We start from the raw sequence: 12,031 nt of genomic DNA on the forward strand, positions 1-12,031 counted from the left end.
GGGGAATGGCTATATACAGCGTCTAGTTTAGTAATTTCGTCAGCCAATAGAGAGAGTTGCTCAGTATCCCTCTTCCTTTTGTTCGCACAGAATGAGATTATCTGGCCTCTCAGATATGCTTTTAGGGATTCCCAAACAGTTGATGGTGACATCTCTGGAGTTTGATTGATGGCAAGAAAGAAATTTATTTGAGACCTAATATAATTAACAAACTCTTCGTCTGCTAACAATACTGGGTTGAACCTCCATGGCCGATAATTGGAGTAGGCATTGGGAATACGCAGTGAAAGAACAACAGGTGAATGATCTGAAATCACCATGGCCTTGTAATCACAGTCTGTCACCAAAGGGAGGAGTTTTTTGTCCAGAAAGAAATAATCTATACGAGTATATGTTTTATGGACATTAGAAAAAAAAGAATATTGACTTGAAGTTGGGTTACGAAATCTCCATACATCAGCTAACCCGTAGTTATGAAGAAAACGCTGTATAACACGTGCTGATTTTGAAATAGGCGTGCATTTGTGCGAGCTGCGGTCCATAGCAGATAATGAGCAATTTAGGTCCCCACCAAGAATAATATTATGCGTTGCCATGTTGGGAAGCCGTGCAAAGACATCAGTGAAAAAACTATGATCGTCCCAGTTAGGGGCATAGACATTCGCTAAAATCAAGGGGAAACCATATAAATGTCCTACAACTACAACAAAACGGCCTGCAGGGTCTTCATCTACAGTTGTGGCTATAAATGGTAAAGTTTTGCTTATCAATATTGCTGTCCCCCGAGCTTTAGAATTAAATTTAGAGTGATATATCTGGCCTACCCATCCAGACTTGATTCGAAGATGATCAGAGGTACGCAGATGCGTTTCCTGGAGAAATGCTATATCCGTTCTAAGTCGTTGTAAATGAGTAATAACCTTTTTCCGCTTGACTGGATGGTTGAGTGATTTTACATTCCAGCTTACAAAATTTACCACCCGATCACTAAATGATCGCGCTGTGCTCATCCCTGCTCAAATAGTAAAATATGAAAGCTCCAGATGCACAACAGGCATAGGAGAAGAGGAAAGAGAGGGGAGGAAGAAGAAGGAAAAAAAAAAGAAAAAAAAAAAAGGGAAAAACAAAAAACACATTGATAAGTAAAATAAACATATCTGGCTGAAGCCCAAACCAAGAACACAATGAGCAATTACACCAGATCGAACATGGTGACTGCCAAACCCCCTGCAAACAGATCCACACATATAGCCTAGTGCTTGTTTGGGTTACTATAAGCCAGACTCTTAGGCTCCCGCTGGCCGCTTGACATAACATATCCTACAAAGAAAAATAGTCAATAAAATAGAAAAAGAAAAAGAAAATATATATATATATATATATATACACATACATATATCGACATCCAAACAAAGTATAGAACTTTTCTAAACCCAATGGTATTGCCATGAAATAAAATGAACCAAAATGTGTTTATGAAATAAGTTTAAATGTCTGAACAAGAAGTGTCTCTTCAAGCTTTTCATCACCGTGCGAACGCTACAACAAACAGTCATGTACACTCAGCCGTAACTGAGACAACCAACCGTAGCACTGGCGCTCCCACATAGAGCGACAGGCGCAGCCTCCTCAGACGTTGATAATATGTTCTTTAACATATTCCATTGCCTTCGCCGCATCCAGAAATTCTTTCTCCTCCCCGTTGTGCGTGATACAAAGTCGTGCTGGGAACCTGATCCCAAAACGGATACCTTCCTGCTCACGGAGAAGTTTCCGGACTTCTGTAAAAGCAGCCCGAGCTCGGGCCACCGAGGTCGTAAAATCCGGGAATATTGCAATCGATTGTCCATTGAACCTCAGCGGAGCTTGGGTCCTGGCACGGCGTAGAATTTCCACACAGTCCTGGTAGTAATGAAGCTTGGCTATGATGGCCCGCGGGTTACCACCCGGCCTTCTCGGGGCCAGACTCCTGTGTGAGCGGTCGACAATAACATCTTTATCCATACCCAGCGCTTCACGTAGTAGCGCGGATACGGCCGTGGTGGAGCTCGAATCCGGGCCCTCCGGGACCCCCATGATACGGATATTGGATCTCCGCATCCTGCCTTCCATGTCATCACATTTATCTTTCAGGTCAGATAGCTCCTTCCTCAAAGTCTTCACCGTAGATTGCAAGGTGACCACCTCATCGCTCCACATTGACAGCCCGTCCTCTACTTCTTTCACCGTGGCCTTAACTCCATCCATTTCAGCGCGCGCTGCCAACGTATTGTTAGCAATCTCATTTCTCACTTCTTGCACGTCAGCCCTAATGTTATCAAAATCTTCTTTCAGTGCATTCCTGAGTTCTTCTTTTAACACCACGCTGATATCATCTTTAATGGATTGAAGAAGCTCTAATTTCAGGGCATCAGTGTCCACAAAGCGCCCATCGCTCTGCTGAGCCCGTTCCTCAGTGGTCGCTGAGCCGGGCGCCGCCCTTGGACCACCATTGGTATTCTCGCCCGAGGATGCGCCGGGCCTAGCCGCAGTTCCTCCGGTGTACTTGTATTTCCTTAGGTTCGATGCCATTTTGTCTCGAGTGAAGCTTTAATATAGTATATAAAACTGTTAGCTTCCCCTGTGACATAAAATGAGACTTTGTAGGTTGAAAAAAAACTATTTCTGAAACTCTGTTAGCGGGAGCCTTCAGAAACACGTCCTACTCCATTGCTGGCTCGCTAGCGCCCCCCGGGCGGTGTGTTTTGGATCATTGTCATGTTGGAAGACCTCGTTTCATCTTCAAAGTTCTCACTGATGGAAGGAGGTTTTGGCTCAAAATCTCACGATACATGGCCCCATTCATTCTGTCCTTAACACGGATCAGTCGTCCTGTCCCCTTGGCAGAAAAACAGCCCCATAGCATGATGTTTCCACCCCCATGCTTCACAGTAGGTATGGTGTTCTTGGGATGCAACTCAGTATTCTTCTTCCTCCAAACACGACGAGTTGAGTTTATACCAAAAAGTTCTACTTTGGTTTCATCTGACCACATGACATTCTCCCAATCCTCTGCTGTATCATCCATGTGCTCTCTGGCAAACTTCAGACGGGCCTGGACATGCACTGGCTTCAGCAGCGGAACACGTCTGGCACTGCGGGATTTGATTCCCTGCCGTTGTAGTGTGTTACTGATGGTGACCTTTGTTACTTTGGTCCCAGCTCTCTGCAGGTCATTCACCAGGTCCCCCCGTGTGGTTCTGGGATCTTTGCTCACCGTTCTCATGATCATTTTGACCCCACGGGATGAGATCTTGCGTGGAGCCCCAGATGGAGGGAGATTATCAGTGGTCTTGTATGTCTTCCATTTTCTGATGATTGCTCCCACAGTTGATTTTTTCACACCAAGCTGCTTGCCTATTGTAGATTCACTCTTCCCAGTCTGGTGCAGGTCTACAATACTTTTCCTGGTGTCCTTCGAAAGCTCTTTGGTCTTGGCCATGGCGGAGTTTGGAGTCTGACTGTTTGAGGCTGTGGACAGGTGTCTTTTATACAGATGATGAGTTCAAACAGGTGCCATTCATACAGGTAACGAGTGGGGGACAGAAAAGCTTCTTACAGAAGACGTTACAGGTCTGTGAGAGCCAGAGATTTTCCTTGTTTGAGGTGACCAAATACTTATTTTCCACCCTGATTTACAAATAAATTCTTTACAAATCCTACCATGTGGATTCATGGATTTTTTTTTTTCACATTCTGTCTCTCACAGTTGAAGTGTACCTCTGGTGCAAATTACTGACCTCTGTCATCATTTTAAGTGGGGGAACTTGCACAATCGGTGGCTGACTAAATACTTTTTTGCCCCACTGTATGCCAGCTACACACAGAGGAACCCCAACCGGCCAGGGAATTGAAGGAGATTCTTGCTGTGAGGTGAGAGTGCGAACCACTGCACCACAAAGACTGCAGAGTTCAGTAATGTCGGTTTTTCCTCTGGCTCAGATCCACTAGGGCGGCTTTACAGCCTAAGGCAGCGAGGACGTTTTAGATTCAACACTTCAAACTCAACAATGATTGGTGTCTTGGACAGGTGACAGTGAAGGAGAGAAAAGAACTGAATCAAAGCTAAGTTTAATACACTTAATCCAACTAGGCAACCAAAAGCATAAGAGATGTAAAATAAAAGAGGTAAAATAGGAGGAGACACACACTGGGATGACTAAGGTGGAAAAAACGGTCTTTAGTCTTATTCTGCTTCATTTCATTTCAATCCAAATATTACATTTACTAATGACTTTAATGAGGTCATTTATTGACAGCTTCCTTCACAGGCACGTAATTACCGGTGATAACATGTTCTATATTTGGCACCACAACGGACTGTAGTTCTTCAAACGTTGGGTTGCTTTAGTTTTACTTTGAAGTAATCAGGCTGAAAGGTTTAGGGGCAATGCCATTTTCACACAGAGTAGGTTTAATAATAAACACCTTTATTTAGAAACTGATTGTGTTTACTTGTGTTATCTTTGTCTAATAGTTAAATCTGTTTAATGATCTGAAACATTTAAGTGAGACATCGCTTCCTGATGAAAGGGGGAGCCCTTTTTCACACCACTGTATTTAGAAAACGTGTCTCTGTGCTAAAGGCAGATTATAGCCTGGCTGTCATAGGGCGAGAGGCAGGGTGCACTGTGGACAGGTCGGCAGTCGGTGGCAGGGCCAACTCTCACATTCACACCTGTGAACTTTCCAGTTAACCCCACTAACATCAGCTCTTTGGACTGGGCCAAATCACAACAACCGTTTCCCCAAAGTACTTTATATTGTAAAGTAAAGACCCCACAATAACACACAGAAACAGAGAAACCTTTATCATCACAGTCTACATATAATGAACCTACAAACCTTTACCGTGCTGCTGTTTAGGAGTTTTTATTTTCTTGCGGAACCTGATGCTGCTTCTCTTCTTTGGGACTTCTTCTGTCACGTCCTCATCATCTCCTTCCCTCTTATCCGGCTGGATACTCTTCACCCAAGGCAGGATTTCTTCTCCTGGTGTATCTTGCGACCCAGTGGGTGTTGATTCAGTGGGCTGTATGGTAGAAAGGTCAGAGCTGGTACTCGGTTCAACGTAGTTCTCATCATCCTGTGTTGATAAATGAGCGATTTAATACATTTGGACTTAATTCCAGATCATTATACAATAAACTCGCCCACTTCATTAGGTACACCTCTTCAACACATATGCTAAACAACCATTCCAGCTTCCAAGTCACTTAAATGAAGGTTATCTTGCTGCGTGATCGACTGATTAGATTAGATAGATAGATAATCCCACAGCAGCAAACGAATGCATTTAGGGATGTAGACTTGCTCAAGATAACCTGCAAGAAAGTTCATTTAAGTGACGTGGAAGGTGGCGTGGTTGTGGGTGCGAGACGGGCCAGTCTGAGTATTTCTGAAACCTCTGATCTGCTGGGATTGTAATTCTTGGCACACTCGTGGCCTCTGAGTACCAACCTGCCCGTCATTTAAACCCCACAGCCTACCTGTTGCTACCCATCTTCTAAAGGCTGCTTCCAGCAGGATAATGTTCTGCGTCACAAAATTCAATTAATCTCAGACGGATTTCTTGAAAACGCCGATGAGTTCACTGTAATCAGATCTCCATCACCGTGACGACTCTGATGCTAAAGCAGGTCCAACCCGTTCTAGCAAAGTGTAACTAATGAAATGGCAGGTGACTGTAAATGTGCTGATTGTGTTACATGATCCTGCAGCTTTTAATGAATGTCCCAAAGCATTCTTTTAAAAACAGCCCAGTAACCGAGACCAAACAACATCTCGTATTCACACCAACCTTTTTAATTTGGCTGATTTCAGCTATTTCCAGGTTTTCCAGCGTGGAGGCTGTACTGACTCCGTCTTCCTCTCTCTCTTCTTTTTTTCTTTTTGCCTTTTGCTTTCCATCTTCATCTCCTTCTCTAGTTTTAACTCCAACATTAAACGTTTCTGGAGAAGCACTGTGATCCTCCATGGGGCCTTCATGGTCCCACAGGCCATACCGCTGTGTGTACACAAACAGGCAAACCAAATTACAAAGAAATGTCCCCTTTTCTCAGTGCTGTCTGAACACTCATCATGGAGCACACAGACAAGGGCCTACTGAAATCAACTCTGCAGGCTCCTCGAGCCGAAATCAGTGGTGGACTTACCATCAGCAGGGATCTGTGGAAAAACAGAGCCAGCAACTGAAGAAGATCATATCTGATGTAGTTGTCAGTCTTTTCCAGGCCAAGGATGCGAGGTGGGAAGAAAGGCTTATCAAGGGTCATCTCGAAACTACTGTTCCAAGGAAAAAATCCAAACTGGAAAATATATTTCACCACTACCATAACCTGAAAAGAAGCAGAGAAGCCAGCGGTCAAACCAGCAAAGAGCCCCGACCCGCCGTCCTCTGTTAAAGAAGTCATATACAGATGAGCCAGCTTTCGATTGGCTGCTTTAAATCATAAAACACAAGATATTAGTCTGAATAATTTGGACAAATTAAGTTTACTGGATACAAGTACAGCTGCATCCAGTTGACTCTCCACTCCACAGAGGTGTGGACAGAGGCACTCATACGTGCTACACATGATACTGAGCAACATAGTAAGATATTTATGGATGAACTGAAAAAGCCCACACGATGAAAATAACAACATTTCTCTGTTCTTACCTCCGTGTAGATTATAGCAGTCATCCAAAACTTTTTGGTTGGTCTTGGAACAGACAGCATAGCCCACAGGAACACCAGTATGGGCAGGACCAGCGATATGACGGAGGCACTGACCACATTATTTAACACTATGATGAAATAGCACACCAGCTCAGAGTTGGCTGACAGCAGGTTGTACATGGCAAACAGCATCTTCAGCAGACGGCTCTGGCTGGAAAAAAACTCTCTGCTCTGTTCCAACTCCTCGATCAAAAACTGCCTGTAGAGACACAAGGCTGGTCAGGACCACACGTTTGCACATGAATGCAGTGCAAAAGAAAGAATCTGAGTGAAGGAAGAGGGAATGGGAGAGAATACACTGAAACCTATGGAAGCCTGTTTCCGCCACTAAATAAAAACAAAACAGCTAGTTTCGACTTATTAACTCGAAATTTCGAGTTACTTTTCTCAAAATTTCGAGTTACTTTTCTCAAAATTTCGAGTTAGCTCTGCCAATCAAAAATATGCGTGAATGAGGTCGCTTTCTTGTTACCCGGAAGCATATGGCGCAGAGGAGCGCGCACTCAAAAACGGATCCCAACAAATTGGCGCTTTGGCGAGTACGTTTGCTGATAGTAACACTGTGTGATTCAGCTAATAACAGGGATTTCATCATTTGTGAAGCCAGGCTGAAAACACTCAGCAATCTGTGCGACTGCATGTAATACCTAGCTTAGCTGTAGCATTTGTAGCTGACGCTTCAGCTTCTGGGTAACGAGGAAATGACGTCATTCACGTAGATTACTGATTGGCAGCGCTAACTCGAAATTTTGAGAAAATAACTCGAAATTTCGAGTTACTTTCTCAAAATTTTGAGTTAATAAATCGAAATTTCAAGTTAATATGTCAAAATTTCGAGAAAGTAACTCGAAACTTCGAGAAAATAACTCAAAATTTTGAGTTATGGATCCTTTTTTTTTTTTTTTTTTTAGTGGCGGAAACGGGCTTCCATAGAAACATGCTAGAATTGGGCTGCTTGAGAGATGTTTTGTGGCACACTGCTAGTTTCATAAAGTACAATCACTGCCTGTGAGTGTCGGTAACTTTACTCAGAGTGTCCCCAGCATCTACCTGTCTCCCAGCAGCTCACTGGCTGTTCTGGAGTGTCTGCCTTGCTGCTGGTTGGATAAGTCTGGGATCAGTCCCGTACTGCTGGATGGCGGTTTTGGAGTTAGGATATTCCCACTGCTGTTGAGTCTTAGCTTGGGGGTACACTGGTTTATGCTATCCTCCAGGCACCTGAGACACACACCAACAAAAATTGAGGACAAGAAGTGGATTCATCTACAGAATTAAATCAACATCAACTATTTAAATCCTCTGGTGACCTGCCTTTTACCATTTGGATGAAACTAATGCACTGTTCATTACTAGAGCCTCAGAATATAGAATATAAATGCTGGAGAAAACAGTCAAGCAGAGAAGATACTCTAGAATTATGCAGTCCATTTTATGGCAAGCACAAAGAGTGTTGAAGTAGGACAGTTCCATACATTAAGAGGAATTTCTGCCTTGGATAATACATTTATTATGGGTGAAAATTGTAGTTTTTGAGGTCATAATGACTTTAACCTTTGACAACCTACTTCTATTCATTTTATCCCCCAGTCAAAATAAAAATGTATGCCAAAATTGAAGTAATTCCTTTAGGTGCTCCTGAGAAACTATGTTCATGCAAAGGACCACTTGAAAACTGACGCCACTCCCCACCACGCCCAGAGGGATAAAAGCTACATCAAATCAAATCCACAGGAAACATCGGTGACCCTGCAAACCTGTACCTGGTAGAATTTTCTGCATCGGTGTCGTCCAAACACGTCTCCAGGGTGCAGCTTTCACTGCCCTGAGATTCCTGATCATCTCTGGAGTCTGCTGCTGATCCGCGCTGTCACCAGAGTCACACAGACTGTAGTTAGTGTTCGTTTCTATGTGTTTGTACGTGCATGCATGCATATGTACGATCCGTGTGTGTGCGTGCGTGCATGTGCACTTGCTTGTGCATACTGCACACTCTGTTGTGTTTACCTGCTGAATCTTTTGGATGATGAAGTAGCGCTCATTGCACAAAACAGTAGAAATCTCTCTGTACTGTTTAGTCAGTAAATTAAGCCACTGAGTGAGTCCATCAACCATCGCCAGCACTATCGCCCCCAAGAAACGCAGAATATCCAAGATCCTCTGCACCGTCTCACCACGACCTGCACAGGTAAAAGACAGACAACAAAGTATGATGTGAAGCCACACTGAAAAAGATTCTTATATAATTAATGCAAATTATATCAGGGCCTCGGGACTTTATGCTTTCCCTGAGTCTTTGGATTCTCGTGTTTTGTAAGTTGAGTTAATGATGTCATTCTGTGACTCGGTGGTTCCTCTGGTGTTCCTTCCTAATCTAGTTCAGCCTGCATTTCCCTGCGTGCATTCTCGTAAAGTAAAACACAGAAAGAAAGCCATCTGATAGTACACAAAACCACACAAACTGGACACAAACTATGATGATGGAACCCCTTTGCAAATGGTCAAGAGCAGAAAAGCAGGGACTACGTGAACCTACCAGACTCTTGTTGCTTTGACTCCCCATCCTGAACGATGGGTTCCTCGTAATCATCATCCCCAGAGCCTAGACAAAATCAAATACACAAAGACTGTAAATATCTGCATTAGTATAGTATATCTGTACAATCTCTACCACGTAGATGCGACCTTTTAATACCAATAAGTCTGACAACTTTTTGGTTTTTGCATGTCTTCAGAAGGAAAGAAAATGGTTATAAATTGTTTTGATAACAGCATGTGCCTTTGTGTTTCACTGCTTCTCTTCACATTAGTTGTCAAAGACCAGATATAATAACCCACTGCTGACTGAGACTTGTTCATTTCTGTTGCAAACACTGTCAAACCGCCATCATGTCAGATCTGTAGTGACTGTTTGGATCACTGTCATGCTGATAAATGAAGGTGTTGCCAGTTAAATACTTTACAGATGATAATGTATGGTGGATTTTTCTGAACGAGTCGATTGTGGGCGCCGGTTTAGCTCGGTGTACTGAGCAGGCGACCACATGCCGTACGGCTGAGAGTGGCCAGCCGGGTTTTAGAGACAGAAAGTTTTAGGCCTGCAGGTTCTTCTTTTGTCATTTTAACCAAGACGTGCCAATTTTTAGCAAACAGCTCGAATCACTTTGTTGGTCCAAAAATACAATTTTATGTCCGTCAAACTGCTGTCTTTGACACTTTCTGTTGATTCAACTAAAGAAATTAACCAACGTATTTTGTGACACAAAATTGTCATGTGTAGAGACAACGCTGGTTTGACCATCGAGTTCAAAAACAAACACACACACATTTCTCTTTTTTTGTTTGTTTTTGTTTTTCAAAAACAAACAAAAAACAAAAACAAACAAAACAAACATTGATCAGGTACAATGGCTGGACTGAAAAGGAGTGAAAAAGCAGTGGATGCCCAATGAATCCTCTCCAGAAACCTGGTGCTCAAGAACACTTAAAACTGAGAAAAACATCCAGAGATGCGATGTGGCACCAGGCTTGTAGACCTTACTCTAATGCTTTGGACAAAGTGTTGACTTTGTTTATTTCAGGTCTGCGTGTGTCATGTATGCTGCAATCACCAGTTCACCTGACATCAGTTTAATTTGCAGCTCATTTTAATTAATGCAACATGATGTAAATGTGATAATTGATGTGAAGGCTGACTTCACACAGTATTGACCTCTAAACCTCTATGGGTGGAAAACCTGAAAAATATATATTGTTATAAAGAGAATAAAATCTTTAGCTGTTATTATTTTAGTTTTTTGTCACATAACTCGTCTTCTACCACTTGTTGTGAAAACGAGTGAAAGTGTCCCCTTTAGTGTGTTTGTTGGGCAGCTTAGATAATGTCACTTCAGAAAAGAATATCGCCCATATGGTTTTCACTGCCCTATGCATAGCCAAGAAAACAGTCCTCATGAACTGGAAAAATAAAAACAATCTTAATTCTAACCAATATAGAAATTATCTATTAGATTACATTAGTCTTGATACAGCCTCTGCCACCACATCAGATCAGTTGCTCTGGGCTCCTTTGATCAGCTCCATCACCTAGTGGGGGTGGGGGGTCATAGTTTGGTCCCGCCTTCACTGTTGTGATTGGTGTGGGGGTAGGGACAGGCTTAGGGCGTCGGGGGGTTCCCCGGAGGCATCTTCCTTGGGGGGCTCAACCCGGGGTAGCGGTCATGGCCTATTAAGGGCTCTGTTGGCTCTCAGGTGACTGTTTCCTCGTGGCTGCGTGCAGCGGGGCTAGGGGAGGGTCTGTGCTGACGGACGTGGGTTACTGACCTGGTAGCCTGGCTGCCCCTGGGTGGGTCCGGGATGGGCGTGAGGTTCTGGGGGCGCTCCGTCTCTGGGCTGGGGCCCGGGCCGGGCCTCGGGGGGGGCTCTTTATGTCTGTCTCCACGTTGGTTGAGTGTGGAGTAAGTGCATATGAGAGCATGAGGGTGGGAATGGATGTTTGTATCTGTGTGTGCCTGTATGTCTGTGTCTATATGTCAGGTTGGGTATCAGACGCCACCTCTCTGGGGACATCTCAGGCCCTCCAAGGTTTGGAGGCCTATCTCCCCCCACCACCACTTCCCCTGCCAGTGGCGGACTCCCTCAGACATCGGTGCGTTGGTGGTTCTTTGTGTCCGGGGATGGGCGTCCAGGTACACACCGGCTCACTCCTTGGCGGCCGCTTATCGGGGCCTGGAGCCTGGGGCTCGCTCGGGCCACTTCGGAGGTGGGGTGCCCCCGGCCTCTCGGCCTGGGGCTCGGTCACTCAGGCACGGCTGGCTGCCGGCGGAGCTCACGGGCGCGTCACTGCAACTCCCCCTGGCTTCTGCTCCGCGGCTGCTGAGTGAGCCCTCATCTGGGACTCTCCTCAGCTCTTTCTGGGACAGTGGCGCAGCTGCCCCTCTGTTGGTCTTCCTTGGTCTCTTGTGTTCTGGGGGCCTCTGGATGTCTGGAGTTTTGATCTCCTCCATACCTGCTTCACGCCCTGGAGGACGGGGCTGTGGCCCCCCCACACCCTCTAGCAGATCATTACATGAAGGAACCTTTTAAAAAACAAAAAACAAGCGCGTCCATGCTCACAGGTGTACACACGGGTGATCACACCCACAAACTACACCCTTTTTGGCTCCTACCTTAAAGCACACTGTGTTCTGTTGATCTTATGTGCTGCACAATAATGTTTAATATTTAGTATTTACTGTCATATTCCCATATATCATTGTGATGTTGTTTATTCTA

General features: G+C 44.4%; 1 protein-coding gene across 4 annotated transcripts in view; it reads right to left on the reverse strand.

Moving 5' to 3' along the window:
* Positions 1–12,031, reverse strand: part of piezo1 (piezo type mechanosensitive ion channel component 1 (Er blood group)) — a 95,359-nt gene that overhangs the window by 20,672 nt on the left and 62,656 nt on the right. For 2 of the 4 annotated variants that reach the window (XM_085427219.1, XM_085427217.1), the window contains exons 33-40: positions 9,294–9,359; positions 8,765–8,937; positions 8,521–8,624; positions 7,811–7,978; positions 6,701–6,959; positions 6,195–6,377; positions 5,840–6,046; positions 4,885–5,125 (exon numbers count right to left, since the gene is read on the reverse strand). In XM_085427219.1, the coding sequence (XP_085283345.1) occupies positions 4,885–5,125; positions 5,840–6,046; positions 6,195–6,377; positions 6,701–6,959; positions 7,811–7,978; positions 8,521–8,624; positions 8,765–8,937; positions 9,294–9,359 (1,401 nt within the window). The remainder of the gene's footprint in view (positions 1–4,884; positions 5,126–5,839; positions 6,047–6,194; positions 6,378–6,700; positions 6,960–7,810; positions 7,979–8,520; positions 8,625–8,764; positions 8,938–9,293; positions 9,360–12,031) is intronic. The other 2 variants (XM_085427221.1, XM_085427220.1) reach the window with 2 other exon arrangements.

Source organism: Rhamphochromis longiceps, linkage group LG13 (assembly GCF_057381845.1).
Source record: "Rhamphochromis longiceps isolate RC_006_pf linkage group LG13, R_longiceps_female_GT1.1, whole genome shotgun sequence".
Classification (NCBI taxonomy): domain Eukaryota; kingdom Metazoa; phylum Chordata; class Actinopteri; order Cichliformes; family Cichlidae; genus Rhamphochromis; species Rhamphochromis longiceps.